The 25,785-nt window shown below is 47.2% G+C and overlaps 1 protein-coding gene across 1 annotated transcript; it reads left to right on the forward strand.

Moving 5' to 3' along the window:
* The first annotated feature begins 415 nt into the window (after nt 1-415).
* On the forward strand, nt 416-22,876 carry LOC145356405 (serine/threonine-protein kinase SBK1-like). Its single transcript, XM_080209113.1, has 4 exons — nt 416-636; nt 6,512-6,682; nt 17,523-17,725; nt 18,286-22,876. Exons 2-4 carry the CDS (start codon nt 6,514-6,516, stop codon nt 19,069-19,071), a joined length of 1,158 nt encoding a protein of 385 aa, XP_080065239.1. The 5' UTR covers nt 416-636; nt 6,512-6,513; the 3' UTR covers nt 19,072-22,876.
* The last annotated feature ends 2,909 nt before the right edge of the window (nt 22,877-25,785 follow it).

Below are 25,785 nucleotides of genomic sequence, written 5' to 3' on the forward strand. Positions count from 1 at the left end.
AATTGAACATTGCAATCTGGAGACTGATAGATGCCACACCGTACTGTGTTTGTCTGTGTAGAGTTAAACAATAGCTGTTTCATTCTCTGCATCTTGCTTGACAGATACTCTGATCTGGATAGGGGACAGTCCTCATTGGTGGCTGCAGACCATACTGCATTCTCATTGGCCTACATACCCTCCTCCCAATTGGTCCAGCTGAGCTGGAGCTGTGATTGGTGGCTGTTTCCCGGCGTTGCATTTCCATTGGCGGCTGCTGCACACTGCTGGCCCCTGATTGGGCATTGGAGATTCTGGGCGGGGCCCCGCTGTCAGCTGGTTGGTCTGGGTCCCTTTAAATGTCCCTCAGCTGGAAACTGAAAGCAGGAGAGTGAGAGAGAGGGGGGTGGCTGCTGGTTTGAGAGACAGACTGAGGGAGAGGTGGTGGTTGGGGGGGGAGAGAAAAAAAACTGTAATTCCATCTGAGGGAGAGGAAACAAAACACCATCACAAAAGGGGCAGTTAAAGACAAGAGGAGCAGGCACTCACAAACAAAGGAGCAACTCAATGCTACCATCAGAAGCTGCTGCAAACACCATCACTTTCATCCTTACCCTCCATCTGGGCTGCACAGTGGCCAGGTATCCCAGCACTAAGGTGAGGCACCTTGCAGATTACACAGCAAGAGGACAAAAAAAAGAGATTTGTTTGCATAAAACAATAGAAAACCACTAAAAGAAAGCATTCAGCAATGGGATGTCTATTTGCTGTGTTGATTTGCTTACGATAATAAGGAATGCAATCTTAAAAATTAATATTCTAACGTCGAGGATATGTATAGTTATAGACATATATGCCTTAGTCTCAAATGTATACATTATTAATTGCATGTACGTTGGTCGCGTGTAGGCACAGGGAGGTGATGCCAGTGGACGGGAGAAGATTGCTGGCTGCAGGAATGTCAAAAGGTTTAATCTGTAATGGGTGCAGTGCAGAATGAGAGGCTGCAAGGGTGATCCTGGCACCAATGCAGGCGGCTGGGCACCAGGACAGCGGTTTGGAGCGATCCAGCTGCTGCCTGTCTGCCCTCTCCAGTGCATTGTGCTACTGCGGCGCTTCCTAGTTAATTCAGAGGCGTGTGCCTTTTTTTCTCTCTCTCTCTCTTAAGCATTGTAAAGCTGCATTGTGCCCTGCTTCACATGCAAGCAAGCGCCGATTTGGAGAATTTCAGGGTGAAGGAGATCAAAAACGCTGCCCTTTCTTTCAGTCTGAGCACTGAACGCAAATTGTTCAGCAAATAACAGGGAACCAAATAGCTGGGTTCACCACCGGGCGCTGTTTCTTTCTTATCTTCTGGGAGGGTTGGTAGGAACAGTTTTGTTGTTATCGCTCCGTCCTCCTGGGATTTGGGAAGGCAGGTGCTGGAGGCTTGTTTTTGCTCTCAAACAATGCTCCCAATTCCTCAAAAACAAACCAAATCTGCATTGTTAAAGATCCCTCTGCACTGGGTGCGATTGGAGATGGTTTGGTTTTGTTTTTTGGCTCGGTTTGTGTTGATATGGATAGATCACTTAGTGTGTGTGTGTAGTATTGAGGGTGGGTGAGAATTGCAGGAATCCCAAGACACCCACAGCAGTGCAGTAATTCACCTGGTCACATGCCGACTGAGAATGTGTGTGTGTGTGTTTACTCACTTCAACCCCCCCTTGTATTAAACATACCTGACACCACTACATGTGATGGGCATGTTCTGTGGCCAAGCCCAAGACTACAGGAATAGGGGAACTGTATGTTGTGTTTGATGTGTGTGTGTGTGTGTGTGTGTGTATAGACCTGCTGTTTCTGTACCCCTGACCATTTCCTACTAATCGCGTTTTAGCCCCCCCTCCCCACCCACCCCCAAAATCCCATCCGCAGTAAACATGAATGAACATTGACCAGCCTTTATTCTCATGAGTGATCAGCAAGGCAGACTGAACCTTCCTTTTATTTTTCATCACTAACAGAGGGGAAACGAGAGGGGAATTTTGGGTTACGCAGCCAGTGGTTCTGATCAGCGAAGGCTGGCAACTTTCAAAAGAGGACTGAGGGGGTATTTTGCAGGGGGGACAGGGCAGAGGAGTGGCACTAATTGCTAGCAGGGGAAACGACAGAATGAATGGCCTCCTCCGGTAATTCATAAATACATCACTGCTAAATTATTCTAGTGTCAGAGCACCTTCAGGATGCAAGACTGAGTAAATCTCAACATTTCACCTGGTTTAATGGTTTGTTTGAATTAAGGGATAAATAATGCCTGTTTCTTAAGCCCCATCATCCCGCACAGCCTCCAGATACCCCCCAACCCCCTACCCCCTTTTCTGCTCAGTGAATCTTGAAAATCCTATGCATTTTAATGGGGGAGTGGGAATAGCAGTGTCAGGATAATCAAGAGGATTAATATTCAGCGCCTGACTACAAGGCAGGCTGGATGGAGCTTTATTTACAAGGAGACGTGTTAATATTCCTAAAGGCGCTGGGATAGGGGGTGGTTGGTGGTGGGGGGGGTGGTTGCTGTGGGGTGTTGTCGCATCTGGCAGACTGGTCACGCAGTATTGGCGATGGATACAAGCAGGAGGAGAGGGGATGTGCACAGAGGGATCCGAACGACAGCAGAGCGGTGACAAAGCAGGAGGTGGCAGCTGAACAACCGGAAGGAATTTTTTTAAAAAAATTACTGAGAAAGGCAGGGTGAGGGCAAGAAAGGTAGAACTACGAAAGGGAGGAATTGAGACAGAGAAAATGAGAGTGGGTGGCTGGAGGCAGGCGAGGGCCGGTGGGTAGCAGTGGAGAAATACTGGGGACAGAGAGAGAGACCCACAAATAGGGCTCAGCATACTAATACATGTGACAATAATAAATCAAATCCTTTTTCCCACTTTTGCCATTCTTTGAATGAAACAATCCATTCCCTCCCCATCCATTTATCCCTCAGCCAAATTGCAATGCAGACACAACCAGGCGTGTGTCTGTCTCTGGGTGTGAAAGGTCTTGGTGTGAACTGTTTGACACACGCGTTTATTTGCTTTCTGGAGAACGAGGAAACCTCATATAATTCTCATCACTGCACCATCACCTGGGGGAGGGGGGCGTGTGGTGACGGCTTGCATCCTTTGCAATCTCTGTATTTGGGTAAACACGCTTTACTGAAAGGACACTGAGCAACGTGTTAAGACTCATCTCCATACCCTGCCAATGCACGGAACCGTCATCCAGCCCTGCCTCTCTCATTCACTGTGTAGTGGATTTAAATCAGGATTAAAGACAAAATACTGTGGGTGCTGGAATCTGAAACAGAAGCAGAAAATGCTGGAAAATCATCGAACCCTACAGTGCAGAAAGAGGCCCTTCAGCCCATCGAGTCTGCACCGAACACAATCCCACCCATATCCCTACATATTATACCCACTAATCCCTCTAACCTACACATCCCTGGACACTAAGGGGCAATTTCTTAGCATGGCCAATCAACCTAACCCGCACATCTTTGGACTGTGGGAGGAAACCGGAGCACCCGGAGGAAACCCACGCAGACACGAGGAGAATGTGCAAACTCCACACAGACAGCGACCCGAGCCGGGAATCGAACCCAGGAACCCTGGAGCTGTGAAGCAGCAGTGCTAACCCACTGTGCTACCGTGCTGCCCAAATCTCAGCAAGTCTGACACACTCGCCACCGCCCCCCCATGGCTGGAAAATCCCGCCGCAGTCCTTTGCGTTGTCTCTGTCCTGCTCGATACGATTCCCGTGGCAGATGGAATGGGGAAAATTCCACCCTGGAAAACCCTTCATTAGTTCTATTCCCTCTCCTCAGATGCTGCCAGACCTGCTGAGATTTTCCAGCATTTTCTGTTTGTGTGTGATATAAATCAGGAGCAAGGCTGATTCAAATTGCCGTGCAGCTTATAGATCATAGAATACCTATTGTGCCAAAGGAGACCATTCGGCCCATTGAGTCTGCACTGGCCACAATTCCAGCTAGGCCTTATCCCCATAACCCCGTGTATTTATCCTAGCTAGTCCCCTTGACACAAAGGGGCAGTTTAGCATAACCAGTCCACTTTACCCACACATCTTTGGATTGTGGAGAATCATAGAACCCTACAGTGCAGAAAGAGGCCCTTCGGCCCATCGAGACTGCACTGAACACAATCCCACCCAGGCCCTACCCCCCATATTATACCCACTAATCCCTCTAACCTACGCATCCCTGGACACTAAGGGACAATTTCTTAGCATGGCCAATCAACCTAACCCGCACATCTTTGGACTGTGGGAGGAAACCGGAGCACCCGGAGGAAACCCATGCAGACATGGGGAGAATGTGCAAATTCCACACAGTGACCCAAGCCAAGAATTGAACCCAGGCCCCTAGCATTGTGAGGCAGCAATGCTAATCACTGTGCCGCCCCAGAAAGCAGCCCAGCCAAGGTCAACTATCTAAACACGGAGCAGGAACTGAGAATGGACCTATGGCCACTGAGTCTCCCACAAAGTGCTCACCTCATTGAAGCACAAAGCCCAGGTTCCAAAGCAATACTGGGGGAAGTGAAGAGTGCGGGAGGTGCTGGCCTTTAGAGGAGACATCAAACCTGTAAACGATTCCACGACGGGTATTCACAGAGCAGGGATTTAAAAAAAAATATAATGCCCTGGCCAACATTGCTAGCCGCACCAAAAACATGTCATCTGGTCATTCAATCAGCTACTGCTTGTGGGATCTTCCTGTGCACAAATCAGTTGCCACATTTGTGTACCCACCAGTGACTGCAATTCAAAAGTAGTCCACTGTTTGTAAAGGTCTTCAAGAATGGGCGGCACAGTGGGTTAGCACTGCTGCTTCACAGTTCCAGCGTCCTGGGTTCGATTCCCGGCTCAGGTCGCTGTGTCTGTGTGGAGTTTGCACGTTCTCCTCGTGTCTGTGGGGGTTTGCTCCAGTTTCCTCCCACAGTCCAAAGATGTGTGGGTTAGGTTGATTGGCCATGCTAAGAAATTGCCCCTTAGTATCCATGGATGCGTAGGTTAGAGGGATTAGTGGGTATAATATGTCGGGATAAGGGGGTAGGGTCTGGGTGGGATTGCAGACTTGAAGGGCCTCTTTCTGTGCTGTAGGGTTCTATGAGTTCTTTTAATGGGATATGTGTAAATATATATTCCTTAAATGCAGATTCTTTTCATTCCAGTCCAATTACAATGAAACATTAATTCCAGGTGAGGTGTAGCTTGGGTGTGAAATAAAGCCAAGTTCTTCTTGGCAAAATACAGAGTCAGAAAACCCAATCTTGGTGGACATGCCTCACTTGAGCCGAACCCCAAGGTTCTATAGCCTGTAAGTGAAGATGATGGGGTCAGACAGATTTAGTCCGACACACTCTGCCAATCTAATTATCATATCTGAGTTAAGAGAATTTCTGTTCCACTTGATATGTGTCTAGTAATGTCCAGTGACCTGTGTTTTGATATGCAGAAGTCTGAGAGATGGCAAGGAAATTCAAGTACTCAGGGATAGGATGACTGTCGTAGTAAATTAGAGTATGTGTATCAGTCTTTACTGCACAGATATCACTGTGATGGACAGACCAGATGTTACTATTACTGCTGACAGAGCAGCTGTTAGTGGGCAGATACCACTGTGATTAGCAGATTGTCTAATGATACATTGATATAAATGAATGGGCGGCACGGTGGCACAGTGGGTTAGCACTGCTGCTTCACAGCTCTAGGGTCCTGGGTTCGATTCCCGGCTTGGGTCACTGTCTGTGTGGAGTTTGCACATTCTCCTCGTGTCTGCGTGGGTTCCCTCCGGGTGCTCCAGTTTCCTCCCACAGTCCAAAGATGTGCGGGTTAGGTTGATTGGCCATGCTAAGAAATTGCCCCTTAGTGTCCAGGGATGTGTAGGCTAGAGGGATTAGTGGGTATATGTGCAGGGATATGGGGGTAGGGCCTGGGTGGGATTGTGTTCAGTGCAGACTCGATGGGCCGAAGGGCCTCTTTCTGCACTGTAGGGTTCTATGTTCTATGTGTGATAGTCTGGGCAATAGGGAATGGCAGATTTAGTGATATTGGGAAGTTGGCATTGTGAACGTGAGACTGAATATGCCTCAAGTGATGGGAAAAAATAGACAGTAGGGTAAATGATTTGGTGTAAGATCCCCCTGACCAAACTTGCGTGTTTCTGGACTTGATTTGTGCAGTGGCATGCATTGCCAGGGTATTGCAATGTTGTATAATGGGTACCAGGGGCAAGGGAAATAGTGCCGCCCATATGATCTCTCCTAGTCCCCCTAGTCCGAGAATGATTGTTATCAAAGTAAGGCTCAATGATGGGTATGTGGCCCAGGATAGATCATTGCTGAAGTAGCTTTAGGTCAACAATTGAGGTTTGAATTGAAATGCAACAAGGTGTGTTGACAAGGTCTCATTTTTCTGATATGGAGAAAGCTCCGAGTTGGGAACTGGGAATGATTTTGATGCATTTTGCCTCCACTAACAGCCATGAGTTCTTCACTGATGACCCGAGGAGCGAGCGATGTCCTGGAGGAGCTGCAGTTGCTCACAGCTCAGAACCTGGAGAGGCTGGAGGTGAACAAGTACTACGAGGTGATCAGGGAGCTGGGAAAAGGTACCTATGGCAAGGTTGACCTGGTTATCCACAAGGTCAGAGGTACGTAGCAGCGGCAGCAGCAGTTTCTTCCAGTTTGTAGGGTGTGACTCGGGACTGCACTGAAACATTCCTGTTCTTTACATCAATTCCTGGTAGCAGCCTTGAGTTAAGTTTGTTAATGGCCCTTTCTGTCCATGTCCCACATGTCTTTAGATAACAGTTCTCGTTTCATGTTTAAATCTAATTTTTCCCTGCTTCTGGGGTTTTCCCAAGCTCGATTACTCTGCAAGAACAAGATGTTTCATTCAACCTGATTTTTACAGTGCTATTTGCGCTATTTGTTTTGTTGCTTCAGCTGTTTAAGCCCCAAGATCCAAAGTTTCCTACTTAAACCTCCCCCCCCCCACATCTCTCTATCTCCCTCACCTTTATAAAAATGACCAACTACGTAAATGTCACACCTTTATCACCTCAGGATGTCGCAACACGTTTGACAGCCGATGAGATGCTTTGGTAGTCATTGTTGTCAATGATAGTCATTTTGTGCACAGCAAGCTCCCACAAAACAGCAGTGTGACCATGACCAGATCATCTGGTTTTGAGAGGTTGGTTTTGGCGGTGACCTCGGGAATTCCCAGGCTCTTCTTGGAAATAATGGCATGGGATATTTCACTCCCAACCGAGGGAGGAGACAAGGATTTGGATTCTTCTTTCCTGGAGAGGCCAGCACTTCTGGCACTGCAGCACTCCCTCGGTACTATAATCGAGCATCAGCCCCTAATTGTTGTGGTCAGGTCTCTGTAGTGAGACTAGCAGCAGTGATACCAATCAACTAACACATGGGAGCTTCTTCAGAACAGCCTTCTTTGACCGAGTATTTAATCATTGGCTTGTCCTTTTGCCAAGTGCCTTGGGATGTTAGATAAATATATGTTGTTATATTTGTTCAGTTGAAGTACAAAGCTGCCTCTCAAACCCTAGCTATGTGACTATACTTCATATCCAATTAATTAATAGCTGACTTCAAGCGAGGTGTAACATAAAACAGAATTTTCTGCGTTTACCGGGTAATTTGCAGTGTTACTGCCTAAGGCTGTGCCGCACTCCCGGTTACCAGCATAACATTCCCATTACCCTTGTGGCTGCTTTGACGGCAACTGTAGAGCAAAACTCCACTTTCTGACTTATTTGTGTAGTCGACATTGAAGCCAAGGCAACTTCAGTAACCACCTGAGAAATCGTTCATGGGACGTGTGAGACACTGCCATGCCCAGCCAGCTCTCCAGAGCCACCTTAGCAGTTGGCCAGGCCATCTTTGAGGGCAATGTATTGCGTCAACCCTATTGCTGTCGGCCTGCATTCAAAAGGCCAGCCTGGGTAAAGACAAAAAAACTCCCTTGCCGAAACGACATTATTAAACCAGATTGGTTTTAACAGCAGCCTGTGTGTCCTATAGTCCCTCCTGAGAGACTAGCTCTTTCTGCCAAATTAATTTAGTGAATTGAATTTAAGAACATAAGAAATAGGAGCAGGAGTAGGCCATCTAGCCCTTCGAGCCTGCCCCGCCATTCAATAAGATCATGGCTGATCTGAAGTGGATCAGTTCCACTTTCCAGCTCTCTCCCCATAACCCTTAATTCCCTTGTCTATCAGAAACCTATCTACCCGTGACTTAAGTATATTTAGCGAGGCAGCCTCCACCACTTCAACGGGCAGAGAATTCACCACCCTTTGAGTGAAGAAGTTCCTCCTCAACTCTGATCTAAACTGCACCGCCCCTTGTCTTGAGGCTGTGCCCTCTAGTCCTGCTATCCTTTCTGAGCGGGAAGAATCTCTCTATCTCTACCCTATCCATCCCCTTCATTATCTTAAACATCTCTATAAGATCCCCCCTCAGCCTTCTAAACTCCAACGAGTACAGACCCAGTCTATTCAATCTCTCAAATTTAAATTGTTGTTGTGGTGGCCTTCAGACTCATGTCATTGGATCATGAGTCAAGGCCTGTGAATTACTAGTCCAGTAACATAACCACTATTTTCCCCATCAGGTCCCCTTCAGGGATTATCATTGCCCACTGCAATGTGATCTTGCTTGGGTATGTTTGTGTTGCCTATGCTGTTTAGGCCTAAACTTTCCTACTTGAACCTCCCCACCTCTCTACCATCTTTACCTTTATATAAAAAAAACTTGTATAAACGTCACACCTTCATCACCTCGGGATATCCCATCTCACTTTACAGCCAGTGAGATGCTTTGGTAGTCGTTGGTGTTAATGATAGCCAACTTGTGCACAGCAAGCTCCCACAATCAGCAGTGTGATAATGACCAGATCATCTGGTTTTGTGACGTCGGTTTGACCTCGGGAATTCACCATGGTCATCTTGGAAATAATACTGTGGGATATTTTACAACCACCCGAGGGAGTTGCCTGGGCTTTGGATTCTTCTTTCCTGGGAAGGCCAGCACTCCTGGCACTGCAGCACTCCCTCAGTACTGCAACAGAACATCAGGGTCCATTGTTGTGCTCAGTGACTAGGCTAAATTCTAAGATATTGTACCATCCAGATCCCAGCAATAAGTTATTGATTAGTTTGGCTCAGATCTCCAATCCAGACTTGTTTATAGACAGAAGGATTACTAAACACACAAAACAAGACTATCAGTGTCTGAAAAGCAAAAATATATGTTTGTCCTTTCAGAAAATCCCAACACACTTCCCAGTCAGTGAAGTATTTTGGAAGAGTAGCCCTTGTGGCAGTGCAGGAATCACAGCAGTCAGTTTGCACGCTGGTCCCAGAGTCACCAAGGAACACGTCATGTCTTAATGGTGTTGCTCGAGGGACAACATTGACCAGACCTCACTGCTTTTCTCTTAAACCGGGGTGCTTTATGTCTGCCTAGAGGAAGGGCAGGGTCAAACGACAGCACCTCCCCATCCCTAAGGCGTGTCAGCTTACATTATGTGGTCGATCCCTGGAAAAGGACTTGTACAACTCAATGGTTAGAGTGCTATTGGCTGAGTCAAAGCCAACAGCTGAGAGGGAACTGTATCGATGGAGGCACTGTCCCTACAATGACCCGTTAAATCAAATCTTTGTCCATTCGAACTGTGGTACAAATGATCATCCAGACCTGGTCAGGCTTCCGGGTTATGGTTGGCCTAGTTATTTGCAGATTGAAGCTTGGGCCATATTTCTGTCCTGCTGTTGTAGATGAAACACCTTGCCTGCATGTAGATAGATTGACGTAAATCTTACTCTACCAACCCAATGAAATTACAGATTAATTGGCCATTGATCTCATTGTTGTTTATGGAATCTTGCTGTGCGCAACATAGCTACTATATTAGCTGGCATCATAACAGTCGCTGTACTTCACAGTAATTCTTTGTTTCAAGCACCCTTGGTACAGAGTGTGAATCATAGAACCCTACAGTGCAGAAAGAGGCCCTTCGGCCCATCGAGTCTGCACCGAACACAATCCCACCCAGGCCCTATCCCCATATATTATACCCCACTAATCCCTCTAACCTACGCATCCCTGGACACTAAGGGGCAATTTCTTAGCACGGTCAATCAACCTAACCCGCACATCTTTGGACTGTGGGAGGAAACCGGAGCACCCGGAGGAAACCCACGCAGACACGAGGAGAATGTGCAAACTCCACACAGACAGTGACCCGAGCCGGGAATCGAACCCAGGACCCTGGAGCTGTGAAGCAGCAGTGCTAACCACTGTGCCGTGCCGTGGTGCTACGTGTGCGTGTATATCCCAGCTTGGTATATGTTGATGATTCCGGCGTTCCTTCAGCATTTTGTGTACTCCCTTTGGGCTGGGAAGGTGTTTATTCGGAGGGTTGTGTTTTCTGCTCTTGGGTGTGTCCTCGTCCAGCTGTGGCGGTGTCATTTTCATCTTTTTTTTTAACAAACTGAACAGAAACGTGACAAGTTGACATGTTCCAACACAGCTGACATTCAGGATTAGAAGGCAGTCGAGGTGCCACGCCTTGAGTGGAGAGAGGTCCAGTTATTCTGGGTGATGGCGCTATCCAATAGGAATTTAATTAATCAGCATTATATAGGGGTCTGACAGTAAACTTACTGATCCAGCGGGCTGCCCTGTGAGAGTGTACACGTGTATGTGGGGTGTGGGGAAATTGCAACCACAAGTTGTTCCAATTCGCTTGTGTGTACATGTGTTTGCATGCGGTTGTTTCTGCTCAGTGTATCTGTGATGCTTAAAGCCAGTGGGGAGTGCACACGGGGAGAAATTCTGTGTCCAACTTGGAAAATAAATTTAGATAGCACCTTTCCTGAGTTCAAGATATCCCCAGGCTACTGCCAATTAAATACTTTTTTGAAGTGTGGTCATCATTGTCATGTAGGAAATGCAGCAAACCAGATGGCACACTGCAAGCAGCAATGTTAAATGACCGAAACATTTGTTATTGATGAGGGATAGATATTGGTTGGGTTTGCTGGAGGGAACTCCGCCGCTCTCCTGTGTAACAATGCCCACCTGAGACAGCAGATGGTGTTTCAGTTTAACATCACCTCCAAAAAGCTGTGCAATACGTCCTCAGCACTGCGCTAGAACATCAGCTTAGAATCTGTGCTCCAATCTCAAGCATGTGACGTGAGCCTCAGGACTCAGAGGAACGAGTGCTGCCAATGATCTCACCTACACACTGTCACTGTCAGTACATACCCCATGTGCCTCAGCCCAGAGAACCTTTGATGCGGTGTGACGGATATGCAACCATCGGATTCGATAGGGTCTTTTAAGATACTTTTGGATAAGTACGTGGAGCTTAGTAAGATAGAGGGTTATAGGTAAGCCTAGTAGGTAGGGACATGTTCGGCGCAACTTGTGGGCCGAAGGGTCTGTTTGTGCTGTAGTTTTTCTATGTTCTAAAGGCACACAATACAAACTAAACTGTACCATCGACAAGATATGTTAATGTACTGCTATAATACTGCGCCACTCTGCAGTAACGATAGCTAGTCTGAAACAGATATCTCATTAGTTTTGTCCTTTTCCCCACTTATTGATATCGAGTAGGGCCTGGGTGGGATTGTGTTGGGTGCAGACTCGATGGGCTGAAGGGCCTCTTTCCGCACTGTCGGGTTCTATGATTCTATGAGTGATGCCCAGTTTGTTTTATGTCATAACTTCTGTCCAGCAAGGGCTCAACTAATTCAGAGAACAGGAGTTCAAATCACACTAGTGTGGTTTAAGAATGTGGATTCAGTTTTTAAAAATTCAGGAAATAAAAAGTTTGATATCAGTAAAAGTGACCAAGCTATTGGCTTCTTGTGAGAATCTAACTGATTCACTAATGTCCTTTAGAGAAGGAATCCTGCTGTCTTTATAGTGTCTGGTCTACTCCATACCAATGTAGCTAACTCTTAATTAATTACCCACGGAAATGACCTAGCAAACCACTTGGCCATATTGTTGGGACGGCCAATAAATGTGGTCTTGCCAGCGTCAATGTCTTAACAAAACATATTTTTTTAAGAGCTGGCATTGGATTCCCAAGAGAATACCGAGGTAGGTCACCTGATATCTAGAATTGGCAAACCAAACCCAGGAAGGAAATGAGGAGAAATTGTTTTAATAACTGATCTGGAATGCATGGTCTGAAAGGAGCGATAGAAGCAGATTCAATAGTAACTTTTCAAAAGGGGATTGAATATAAGCTTGAAGAGGAGAATGTTGCAGTGTGATGGGGTGAAGACTTTGGGGGGAGTGGGATTAGTAGCTTTCAAAGGGCTGGCACAGGCACGGTGGGCTGTATCGCCTTCTGTGTAGTATGATTCTAATGGGCCAAAGTCCTGCATCGTACATTAGGAACTAGATTAAGTATTCCCAAATCACACAGCACTGACAAAGACTCATTTAGTCCAGACTTATCACAATGCACAATGAAGAGGTCTAGTCACAATGCCTGAATTTAATGGTAATATTCATTAGAAAGGTGATGGGTTCAATTTACATTGCAAACTAAAGCAAACATTTAGCACATCGAACATAAGAGACGCTGCAAATGGACGAGGAGATCATTTGAAAAAGAAAGTCAACATTGGCCATGTTTCTCAGTGTAAATTCAGCCTTGGTTCTTTGGCTCCAAAGCTTTCTATCCAATCCCTCCCTACCTGCCTGGCTGCATTCTTTGTTACTTGGCTCGGATTATAGTAGTTAACTCTGCTTTGATGCGTTCCCAGGGATTACATTACCTGTCCTCCCACTTCCACCCAGTCAAACTGACCTTTTAATGTTGTCAGAATTATTAAAAATAAGGGTGTAATGAAAATTGGGAGAAGAACGGCGCACATTTTCCTGATGATTTATCTCTCTTGCGACAGCTCACAGTCGTGTCCTGGAGATTGAGATTTGATTTCTGAGGCTTGGCCTAGTGATGTAGCTCTGAAGCTACCCCAATGGTGCAGGTTCTATGGCCTTGTTCATCTGCGTCATTAGATGAAGACGTTCAAATTTCCTTCCAGTAGGAAGTGTGTTTGTGGCTGATGCTGTTCCAGGGCCAGGCCATATCCAAGTCTTTAAGACGCCATAATGGGTTCTTCAAACTGTTACAACTTTGCCCCCCCCCCCAGTTTGTACCCAGTGAGATCCTATTTAGACAGCGAGTTCCCTCAGATAGCAGCAAGTAGGAGCAGAGATTTTCAGTATTTCCCCCTGGTCCAGTGAGTCACACCTGATGCTTTCTACAGGCACTGAGACACCTAAAAGCTAGAGTGTGGACAACACTGCTCAGATCTTCATTCTGATGAGAATCTTTCTTGAAATATTGGCAGTTTTAACTCATGTCTCATCACTGTATTCTCCATGGCCTTGTCCCCTCCCTATCCCTAACTCCCTCCAGCTCTACAACCCTCTGAAATGTTTACATCCCTCTAATTCTGGCCTTGCGTGCGTTCCCCTGCCATCACCTCACCATTCACAGCTGTACCTTTATGCGTGTCGGCTCAGAACATTAAAATTCTCTCCCGCCTTCATCCCTCACTCCTCTTTGAAGACATTCCTAAAACCTGCCTCTTTGACCCAACATTTGTTCATCTGTTTTAACGTCTTTCTTTGGCTCCATGCCAACATGTGTTAGATTATCCTCCTCGGAAGCCAATAGGACATTTGTCTAGAGTAAACTGGCTGCATAATTCATGTGTCTTAGAGTTGATTCCTTATTTATACAACTCAAGTCAGGTGGTTAAGGGTATGATAGTTACCTTTGGAGTCCCTAAGCTGTGGAGGGAGAATTAGACTGGCTCCTTGCTGCTATCTACCGGCCCAGGTTGGAACAGGCGAGGATGGTTAACAGTGCCATCTACCTGCTTTTGTGTGTCCTGCTCCCATTTGTTGCCTCCAATGTGACACTGAGCGAGCGGGGACACCTTTATCCCTGCATGGAATCAATGCCTCGGTGTAACTGGATTGCTGCTTAACCCATTGCGTAGAGAACCTACCCACTGCTGTGGGCAGGACTGAGTAGCACCCACAGTGGGACAGAGGTAATTAGAGTGTGGACATGCCATGGGTTGTTGTTGTGTATCTCCTGACCATAGCACAAGCATGGTGTCTTCCTGGGGTTATCTACCCACCCAGAAATGGGTCTGATTTAGATGGTGGTGCAGCTTTAAAAACATCTTGTTTTGCTTTCTTATTTCTCCTCTGCCCCTTTCAGTGGGGAGGTTGGAGAATTCATTTCTCCCTCTGGTTACCGTGAAGTGTACAAGGGTTGGGAGAGTGGATAGGCAGTAAACATTGTAGCCGGTAGCCAGCACTTTGACCTGCCACGGTTTCCTGAGGGAGAGTTGGGAAGATAAAGTCTGGCATGACCACTGAGCACTTACTTGACCACCATCTAAATCAAACTGGTATCATCGGACAGTTACACCGATTATTTGAGTTTTTGATTTGATTTTATCATTGTCATATGTATTAACATACAGTGAAAAGCACTGTTTCTTTCATGCTATACAGACAAAGCATACTCTTCATAGAGAAAGAAATGTGAGAATGGAGTGTTCCCGTCATAGCTAGAGTGTAGAGAAAGATCAACTTAATGCAAGGTGGGTCCATTCAAAAGTCTGATGGCAGCAGGGAAGAAGCTGTTCTTGAGTCAGTTGGTCCGTGATTTCAGACTTTTGTATCTTTTTCCCCATGGAAGAAGGTGGAAGAGAGAATGTCCGGGGTGTGTGGGGTCCTTGATTATGCTGGCTGCATTGCTGAGGCAGTGGAAAGTGTAGACAGAGGATGAGAGGTTGGTTTGCATGATGGACTGCGCTACATTCACGATACTTTGTATTTTCTTGTGGTCTTAACCATAGAAATCATCGTAGAAACCCTACAGTGCAGAAAGAGGCCCTTTGGCCCATCGAGTCTGCACCGAACACAATCCCACCCAGGCCCTACCCCCATATCCCTACATATTAGTACCTGCTACTCTCTCTAATTTAAGTATCTCAGGACACTAAGGGGCAATTTTAAGCATGGCCAATCTACCTAACCTGCACAGCTTTGGACTGTGGGAGGAAACCGGAGCACTCGGAAGGAACCCACGCAGACATGGGGAGAATGTGCTAACCCAAGGCTGGAATTGAACCCGGGTCCCTGGCATTGTGAGGCCGTAGTGCTAACCATTGTGCCACTGTACCATTTCCTTTGACGGGACAATAACTTCCCACCGAGTGGGAAGGGCTGTAAAATCCTGGCCTGTGTTTGGCGCAGGGAGAGGAAGGAAAGTGGAGAGAAATCTGGCGGCACAGTGGTTAGCGCCGCTGCTTCACAGCTCCAGGGTCCTGGGTTCGATTCCCGGCTCGGGTCACTGTCTGTGTGGAGTTTGCACATTCTCCTGGTGTCTGCGTGGGTTTCCTCTGTGTGCTCTGGTTTCCTCCCACAGCCCAAAGATGTGCGGGTTAGGTTGATTGGCCATGCTAAGAAATTGCCCCTTAGTGTCCAGGGATGTGTAGGTTAGAGGGGATTAGTGGGTATAATATGTAGGGATATGGGGATATGGGGATAGGGGCTGGCTGGGATTGTCTTCAGTGTAGACTTGATGGGCCGAAGGGCCTCTTTCTGTACTGTAGGGTTTTCTGATTCTGTGAAGTATCCCAAGCCTAACCTGGGTGTATGCTGATGGACGACTGAGAATGCATCGTAGCCTTAGATGGATCAGCCGTTCAATGGTGTGACATCTTAATTGCATTGGTATAAGGTATTGCTTAAGTTGCTTTTATAAAATACTTTGTCATTAAGTTAAATACTATACAATCTGTCTGAGTAAGAGCAGAAGAGCCTTTTCAGAAGTCCAGCAGGTGACGGGGGGAAGGCAGTGGTAAGGTGTAGAGTGGTACTAATGGTGAGAGGGTGAACTTGAATCATGGCCACTTCTCATGGGCAACTTCTAGTCAGATATCAGAACTTAGAGTGGGAAATAGGAGGAAATAGTGTGACAAAAGTAACACCAGGAAGGAAGATATTGCACACAGGAAGAGAGAAAATGCCAGGGATTTTTACTATATTCCAATATCTTCACATTATCAGGGCTTCTGGAGGTGGAGATACTTTTCTATGTTGACCCCATTGAATATTCTGGCTTGTATCGTGAAGGGATCACTTCCTGGGTTAATTTTGTTGGCAGGAGCCTCACTTGAAGAGTATGCAGGCTGTACAAAGGCCAGGCAGTCACCCTTCTCACAGTTAGAGCCGTCTTTGTGAAGAGTCATAACCCCATTGTTGGTATAACCATGGAGACGTTACCATTTCATAGAATCATAGAATCCCTGCAGTGCAGAAGGAGGCCACTCAGCCCAACAATCCTGCCCTAACCACAATCTATCCAGACCCTAACCCCGTGTGTTTACCCTGCAAATCCCCCTTGACACCATGGGGCAATTTAGCACGGCCAATCCACCTAACCCACACATCTTTGGCACGTGGCAAGGAAACCGGAGCAGCCGGAGGAAACCCACGCAGACACGAGGAGAATGTGCAAACTCCGCACAGACAGTGGCCCGAACCCAGTCCCTGTGAGGCAGCAGTGCTAACCGCTGAACCCCACCCACTAATCTGACCTGGCCACCTAATAATAATTGAGCACGTTACATTTCGGGCAGATCTGTTGTACGGGGCGGGTACACTGAGCCGTTTCTGGGACGTGAGAGGGCATCATCTGGCTTTCACAACAGAAATGTGAACGTTAGGAAAGCCCACAGTCTGAATACTCAAACATGTAACATGTATTGTTTTATGGCTGGCAGACATTTGGGTTGCTTTAAGAAGCAGTGCAGTGCTGGGGGAGTGCTAGAGCCTCCAGAAAGAGAGACAGTTCCTGATTATACTCTGCATAGAGCTGTGCAGACACCACTCAGTTGGAGTGGGCACATAGTCCTTTGTAAGCAATAAATACTCACATTTATAAAGTGTCTTTTATGGTTTAAACAAATACACAATAAATTCCTTCTATTGAAGGCAATGTCTGTTGCTATGGAAGCAACACAATATATTCTAAATACTGTTCAACATCCCACAGCTTGCAGTAAATTCCCAAGGCATCTTGTGATCCATTCATGGGTGGGGGGGGTGGGGGAGTGTTTCTGGTGGTTGCTCTCTGTGTTACACCCTCCCCACATTTTTATTTTTCTTCCCACCCTGATTCAAGGGTCCAATTTAGTTTTCTCGCTTGCTCCTTCACAAGACTATTCTCTCTCGTACCCAACAGCTGGGCTTTAGGTTCCCGCTTCCCAGCAACCATTCGTCAGTAATGGTACAAAACGTCTCCAAACACGTTAACGTTGGGTTCAAGGTTCCTCGGAGCGACCAGTATGTCATCAGGTGAACCAGTGGGTGAAATGATCTGTTTTTATTCTCTCACTTCAGGTACCAAAATGGCCTTGAAGTTCTTAAGGAAGAAGACTACCAAACTGAAGAGCTTCCTCCGAGAGTACAGCATCTCCCTCTACCTGTCCGCCTCGCCCTTCATCATCGACATGTTTGGAATAGCCTTTGAAACTGACGAATATTACGTGTTTGCCCAGGAATATGCGACGGCAGGAGACCTGTTTGATATCATCCCTCCCCAGGTACACCGTCTTCAGCAGAAACCCAATTAGTGACGTTCTGCTGTCTAACCTCCTTTTACTACTTTTGGCCAAGCTGTTCTTGCTATCCAGTTATCTCCTTTGAACAAGAAGCAATCTCGCAACAAATCATGGTTAAAAATTAGTGTCCAAGGGTTTTCAGTAGAGTAAGAGTGTTGCTTGAAATCAGTTATCTTATTTTAATTCAGTTTGGAGATGTGTTAAGTCTTCCATCTCATTATCCATTAGCCTGAGGTCCTCAGATTCTCATTCTTGAATCTACTGTCCTGACTGTTCATTCATTCATTTGAGATCTCTCCCCTACTATTCCTAATTAGGAAATACTCCATCCCACCATCATTAGGTTTCAAGGCCACCTCTCAATGAATCCTCTTCAGGAATCTCCATTGCACTATCCCTAGATCCAAGGATCTCCGCTCTAATATTCTTGGATTTCGGTTCTTCCATTCCATAGTTGTTAGGATTGCAGTCTTTCCTCTCGGTGTGATTTAATGAAGAATTCAAAAATGGTAACCTCTGTTTCGTTGTTTTCTTTCTGTCAGGTTGGCCTCCCTGAACAGATCGCCAAGCGCTGTGTGCACCAGGTTGCCTTAGCCCTCGACTATCTTCACAGCAGGAAGCTGGTACACCGTGACATCAAGCCGGAGAACATCCTCATCTTCGACAAGGAGTGCCGCAAAGTGAAACTGTCCGATTTTGGGATGACTCGCCGGGCTGGCACCCCTGTCAAACGGGTGAGTGGGACCATACCGTACACTGCCCCGGAGCTTTGCGATGCCTCCAAGCACGAGGGCTTCTCGGTGGATTACAGCATCGATGTGTGGGCTTTCGGAGTGCTGCTCTTCTGCATACTGACCGGCAATTTCCCCTGGGAGAAAGCCCTACTGTCAGACTCTTTCTACGACGAGTTTGTGAGATGGCAGAAACGCAGGGGCGCCAGCGTGCCGTCTCAGTGGAGGCGGTTCACCGACGACGCTCTCCGCATGTTCCGCAAACTCCTACCCGTCGAGCCGGAGAGGAGATGCTCCGTCAAAGAGATCTTCCGATACTTGAGCTATCGGTGGATGCTGGACACGGATTACAACAACAGCTTTGCCGACGTGAGCTCTTCCTCGGAAGAGGACCTGGTCGCCAGGATGAAGCAGCAAAGCTTGTCCCCGGTGTGCAACGTGGCCAAGAGTGCAATTTCCGTGGAGACGCCATCCTCACGCTTTTCCTCCATGACAACCTCTAGCTCCCTCTCGTCTAACAGCAGCTACGAGCGAGCGACAAGGGAGAGCAACAATACCAGGATCCTGGTTGCCACCCCAATTGAAATCTGCGTTTAGGCTGCGCCACGACACGTCCACGGTGTTAAAACGTGACAGGAAACCCGTTTTCAAGAGTAACAAACTTAGTACCAAGAAAATGTTGCTTCGGAAGTCAACGTGAGCCACCGACTGGGCGCAAAAAAACCAGGCTCCCGGTGAGGCTCTGTGTTAGACATGACCTTCACAACCTTCCACCCCTCGGCTGACTCTTACCAATTGTGACCTGAGCTGCTTCGTGTCTTTGGGCCGGTCAGACTGAGCAAGGTGCGCAGCATCGCACTTGACCCAAGCCAAACACTTTTCAAGCAATACCCTCAGTTTGTGTTGACGCTCTGGGTGACGTCAAGCAGCACAACGGTCCAAAGAACTGGGCGGGACCGCAACGAGGACCTTGACCGACTAGGACCAGTCCCCTACGCAAGGATCCTTTTTTATTAGATGTTGAAAGTGAAGGCGTTGCCCTGATAATCGAGCTGAAGCGGCTGCTGCTGTTCAGACGACTCTCTTCCTTAAGGGCTGGCTAGTGTTCAGCCGAAGGATGGGTCACTCGGCGCACGTCTTGACGATTCACACTGATCTTTCACGACTGTGACTGTCGCTTCTCGTACCAGATCAGCGAACTTCTTCTTCTTGGTTCTCACCTTGCCGCCCTCTCCCTTCCCCAGGCACGGCCAGCATGCTCAGCTGCTAAATGTCCTAACAGCTCATGTAATAATCAGTATCATGGACTGACTTGACAAGACCTTTTTTGAGGTGAAAACGGATTGAGCAAATAACACTGGAGGTCATTGCTAGAATTCGAGAGATCAGTTAGCTCAGAGGATCAATCTCAGGCTAAAGAACGTGTGCCCCCCCTGTGACAACCTGTAGATAATTATTCGCGAGATCTGAAGAAGTCCGAGTCACTTAAATCTCCCCAAGTGTTTCCTGGCCCTCTTTGTACGGCTGAGTAGCCTGTTTCTGGGATATCTGTTCTGTGTCCCTCTTTTGTATCACTGTGCTGGAGAAGGCTCACAACTGCGTTGCCTCTCCTCCTGTGTTCCACTGTGACTGTAACCGTGAGGCCTGAATGCGTCTGGCACTGTGCTGCTCCTGTCGCTGGACAAAACCAGATTAGGATAGTAAGGAAAATTGTGCTGTTGGGTTCAAGGGAGAGGAGACAGCAATGAAGCTCATTCAGCTCAAGTACTTAACCCACACAGTGTCCAAAAGAGTTGAGTTAAACTTCTGCTTTGAAAAGCCCAGGGGATGAGAGCCTCAAGTAGGTGAAGGGTAACTCAAGGGTAGTAAGGGCGTGGAATGCCCTGCCTGCAGCAGTTGTGGACTCGCCAACTTTAAGGGCGTTCAAATGGTCAGTGGATAGGCATATGGGTAACATTGGAATAGTTTAGGTTAGAGGGTCATTAGATTGGTTCCACTGGTCGGCGCAACATCGAGGGCCGGAGGGCCTGTACTGCGCTGTAATGTTCTACGTTCTAAGTAGTCCACCTATTAAAAGCTAGGTGTGCTGTGGTGAGACTCAGAGTCCCCTAATTGATTTTTCTTTCAGTACTTAATTTCTAACCAGCAAAGCCAATTAAATCCAATCGTGGGCCCCACATGAGAGGCAGGCCGGATCCAAGCTGGCAAGATGAGACTCTCCATCCCATCTTGGGCTCGGTCAGGGAACATCCAAGCTGACGGTGAGAACGTTGCGATCCCTCCCGGGCTTGATCTAACGCTTCAGCTTAGCCAAAAGGTGGCTTGGAAAAATTCCATCGGGTGAGGCTTCAAAGAACAAAGAACAGTACAGCACAGGGAACAGGCCCTTTGGCCCTCCAGCCGATCATGAAGCCTGCCTAAACTAAAACCGCACGCACTCACAGAGTCCCGTTACTTACCATCTCGGTTTAATTGGCTATCCTGAGCGCTTACCCTTAACCAAAAGTCTGAGAAGTGCCAGTCTCCTAATTTCCTTTTCTCTGTCGGGTCGGTGTGTGGATTATGGGTGAGGGGCACTGAGCTCAGCCTGACATGGGACCAGCGACAACGATAGCAGTCGCTCACCCGGCAGTCTGTCCTTCAGACTTAGAAGGTGACAAGAGTTGGGAAGGTCTAGCTTCACTCAAAGGGGTTCTGGGCGGCAGTGATTTTATAGTGGGAGAGGGCAGGTGTGTCCAGTGCTGGTGAAGGTATCAGATATTTAAGGGTCCTGGCAGTGATCTTGACTGTATCACACTGGTGGACACTGCGGGCGTTTTTAACTTCACCTTTCAAAAGGAAAACAGACAGAATCCATTGAGGGCAGTTGATGCACAGGAGGTGGGAATGAGGCAGCCGATACAAACCCCTCAGTGGATTAGATTCGAGCGATCCCAAACTGATTCCCTCACTGTGGGGCAGGACACTCTCTCAGCCAGCTCCCTATCTATCTCCCAGCCCTCTTCCCTTCTCCCCCTCCCCACCCACCCTCAGTACTTCTACATTCAATGCAAGAAAATCCTATCAGCCAATTGGGACCATTCAAAACGAGCTTTGCCTGCTCGGAGGATATCCAGTTAACACTGCAAAGAATGAAAATCTCCGTTAGAAAAGGCCACTTGTATCTCAGGCCATTCGAGCAAACGTTAGCGAGCTGTAAAGAGACAGACCTGACCTAACCTGTAGCAATCATTTTGAGGGAACATTGGCCAAGCTGGGCACCTTTTAAGTATGGCGATGCATCACAATGCTTACTGTTGCCAGGCTGTGCTGTTTGTGACTTCTGGACTCAGCGGTCCAGCTCCATATCCGGTGTAGAAGAGGCCCTTCAGCCCATCGAGTCTGCACCTACAGAATCTCCCTAACCCTTACCCAGCATTCTCCACAAAGAAATATATATTTGAATTTGTGTATCTAACAGGTCACAATCCTAATGTATCTTCACTATGCTTACAAGAAGTGATTCTAATGTTAACATGTGCAATATGTACGAAACTGTACCACGTTTAACTTATGATTTTACAATGGATTGTTCTATCTATTTTTTTTATTGATCTAATGAAGACATATAGGGCTATGAAACTGATCTTGTTGTAAAGAGAGCTGTACACACCTTAACTGACCTGCTCTGCGTTTGTTATCAATTTACAAAGACACACTCGAGAGTGTCACCCAGCTGTGAGGAGGGGCTGGGAAACAGACCTTGTCCAGCGAGGTTTGACTGTGTGACCCTGGAGAGAGTGGGATTAAGTCCGTGCTCTCTCTCTCCCTCTCTCGCACACACTGCTGCTATATGGCATCCGTGCCCAGCCAAGAAGGCAATGGCAAGGGCCAATAGATTGCAGCACAGTCCTTGACGTGACATTTTTAAAGGAAGAACTGTTGAAAGGAAACATCCACTGATGACGAAAGCTGCAAAAAAAAAACACTTCTTTGCAAAGACTATATTTGAACTGAGAATCTTAGTTGACCAATGCCATGCTTTGTGCTAATGATTGGCAGGAGTGCCAGTCAATGTCCACCATCCCGCGTTAGTAATGCACTCAATTGCTTCTTGTAGACAGTGCAACACTCGCATAAAGCAGCAAGGACCTCCCCATGTAGACCCAGTCTCCAAGATGTAGTAGGGGCCACTGTGCCGCCAAACTTTGTGTTTGAATTTCAGTGCAGTGGGTGTGTTTCTGTTTCAAAAAAAAAACTCCTCAAAGTTTCGTTCCTCAGTGAATGGTGTGTGGTTTTAACTGTCTGTGGTTTTGTGATGGCGATGCGTCCTTTTAGTATCCAGAGTTTTAGCTCTTAGCTAAAATGTTTCCCAAGCTCTTTGAGCCGTAAGATCGATTCAGTGGTTGCAATACAATTTGTCTTCCTGTAAGACTTTCTTTATAATTTGATTAAAATTACTGAAAAGTAACACCCTTAGTCCGGCCCTTTTGTTGGAATGAAGGAAGGGAGAGTGCACACAACATGACAGGTATGGAGAGAGCACGGGACGTGAGAAAAGAACGGAGGGAACATGATGTGTAATAGGAGGAAGTTTGGCACGTGACAAAATATCGCATTCATAGCACACGAGGTAAGAAGCAAGCATACTGCACAACAGAAATAAGGAGGGGACATGGGATAGACGTAGGGAGATAGTGATAGGAATGTGAGGAGTGCATTGGACTGAGATAGGGAGTCATGATGTGGAGATGCCGGCATTGGACTGGGGTAATCACAGTAAGAAGTCTGACAACACCAGGTTTAAGTCCAACCAATTTATTTGATAGTAAACTCTCAAGCTTTCGGGGTTTCTCCCTTCGTCACCCCGAAAGCTTGTGAGTTTACTATCAAATAAACTGGTTGGACTTAAACCTGGTGTTGTCAAACTTCTTACTAAGTAAGCAGACTCAGTGTCAGGTTAAGAACATAAGAAATAGGAGCAGGAGTAGGCCATCTAGCCCTTCGAGCCTGCCCCGCCATTCGATAAGATCATGGCTGATCTGAAGTGGATCAGTTCCACTTTCCCGCTTTCTCCCCATAACCCTTAATTCCCCTGTCTATCAGAAACCTATCTACCCGTGACTTAAATATATTTAGCGAGGTAGCCTCCACCACTTCAATGGGCAGAGAATTCCAGAGATTCACCACCCTTTGAGTGAAGAAGTTCCTCCTCAACTCTGATCTAAACTGCGCCCCCCCCCCCCTTAGAGGCTGTGCCCTCTAGTCCTGCTATCCTTTCTAAGTGGGAAGAATCTCTCTACCTCTACCCTATCCATCCCCTTCATTATCTTATACGTCTCTATAAGATCCCCCCTCATCCTTCTAAACTCCAACGAGTACAGACCCAGTCTATTTATCATAGTCCAACCATTGTGACTGGGAGAGCTGGCAGACTGGGCACAGGTTAAAGTCCAATAGGTTTATTTGGAATCATTAACTTTCGGAGCGCTGCTCCTTCAAGTGATTCCAAATAAACCTGTTGGACTTCAATCTGGTGTTGCGAAGCTTCTTACTGAAAGAGGGAGAACGTACGACTGGAAAGAATATCAGCCATCTATGGCGAGAATACAGTACACTACAATAGGGCAAGAACAGTAGGACATGGCCAACACATGTAGAACGTAGGATATTTAAGTTTATTTGTTAGTGTCACAAGTAGGCTTGCATTGCAATGAAGTTTCTTTGAAAATCCCCTGGTCACCACACCCCAGCACCCGTTCGGGTACACTGAGGATGAATTTGGCATGGCCAATGTACCTAACCAGCATGTCTTTCAGTCTGTGGGTGGAAACTAGCAGACCCGAAGGGAACCCACGCCGAGACTGGGAGAACTGGCAGTCTGGGCACAGACAGTGACCCAAGCCGGGAATTGAACCCAGGTCCCTGACGCTGTGAGGCAGCCATGCTAACCACTGTGTCACTAAAGGTGCAACCTAGATGGATTTGAACCCACAATCCCTAGCTCTGGAGGTTGACGCCTTATCCAATAGACCAGGGGTCTCCAAACTACGGCCCACAGGCCACATCCAGCCCACAGCGGGCTACATCTGACCTGCAACCAGTGAGGTGGGATGGGATGCCTGCTGCCGAAAACATTCCCACTTCCGGAACCCCGCCACTGACTCGGGACCCGGACGCAGGGACGGGAGCCACAGGCCGGATATTCGCTGCCGCTCCGCGCGGTGTCTGATGGACCCACGCAAATCCCCGCCCCCTTTACCGGCCTATTGTCCAATCAGAGCTGCTGTCTTGTGACTGACAGTTCATCAAACGAATCAGCAGCTGAGACATCTGCTATCCAATTGCCGCTCTGCATTGACTGAGTGACAGCTGCTTTATCCAATCCGTAAGCTGCAACCGCCTGAACAATGACAATGGCGGCGGTGCTTCAGACCAATCAGGGGGCCACGTGCTCAGGGCAACGCCCACATTGTGATTGACATCTGCTGCGGCCAATTGCGGTGTGCTGCTGTAACGCAGTCACCAATCGCAATGAATTTAAAATTATTTGGCGCCTTTTCTAGAAAAATAACTATTATAAAATTAACCCCCCCGAGTTTAGAACCATTTATTTTTCTTCGGCCCGCGAAAATGTGTAAAATATACAATGTAGCCCTCGTCCTGAAAAGTTTGGAGACCCCTGCAATAGACCACTGGAGATGGTCAGAAATGGAACCAGAAATATATTGGTTGAAGGATTAGTGTTAGCCAGAGCAAGCTGAAGGAGAACAGCTTTATGATTCAATAGTTAAAGTAGAACATTGAAAGGAGAATTGCATAAGAAATAGGAGCAGGAGTAGGCCATCGAGCCTGCCCCGCCATTCAATAAGATCATGGCTGATCTGAAGTGGATTACTCTGGTATTTGTGTATCAACTTTGTAAGCTCACTCAAAAAGTAAAGTGCTTACAGTGGCTTAAAAATGACAACGTGCTTTGATGTCTGCTGAGACGGCAGATTGGAAAATGATGCACAAGCATCAACTTGGTAACATGTTGGAACATCAGACAGTGAGAAGGTCAGCAGATCATCAAACCGACTCCAGCAAAGAATTAGATCCGAGCTGACCTGCATTTCAAATCCACGTGCACCCCGCCCCGGCTTTTCTCTATATCCCTCGATGCCCTCATCCAACAAAAATCTATTAACCTCAATCCTGAACGCTCCACCCGTTCGCCAGCACCCTCAGCCTTTGGAAGGAGAGGGTTCTGGATTTGAGTTCTAGGGGGCGCGGTGGTTAGCACTGCTGCCTCGCAGGTGCCAGCGACCCAGGTTCAATTCCAGCCTTGGG

This window comes from Carcharhinus amblyrhynchos, chromosome 21 (assembly GCF_965287045.1).
Source record: "Carcharhinus amblyrhynchos chromosome 21, sCarAmb.v2.hapA, whole genome shotgun sequence".
Lineage (NCBI taxonomy): Eukaryota > Metazoa > Chordata > Chondrichthyes > Carcharhiniformes > Carcharhinidae > Carcharhinus > Carcharhinus amblyrhynchos.

Excerpts from the sequence above, each read along its gene's own strand:
- LOC145356405 (XM_080209113.1), top strand. The coding sequence starts at position 6,514 with ATGAGTTCTTCACTGATGACCCGAGGAGCGAGCGATGTCCTGGAGGAG. Across the intron at positions 6,683-17,522 it reads GGTTATCCACAAGGTCAGAG|GTACCAAAATGGCCTTGAAG; the intron begins GTACGTAGCAGC and ends CTCTCACTTCAG. Across the intron at positions 17,726-18,285 it reads TTGATATCATCCCTCCCCAG|GTTGGCCTCCCTGAACAGAT; the intron begins GTACACCGTCTT and ends TCTTTCTGTCAG.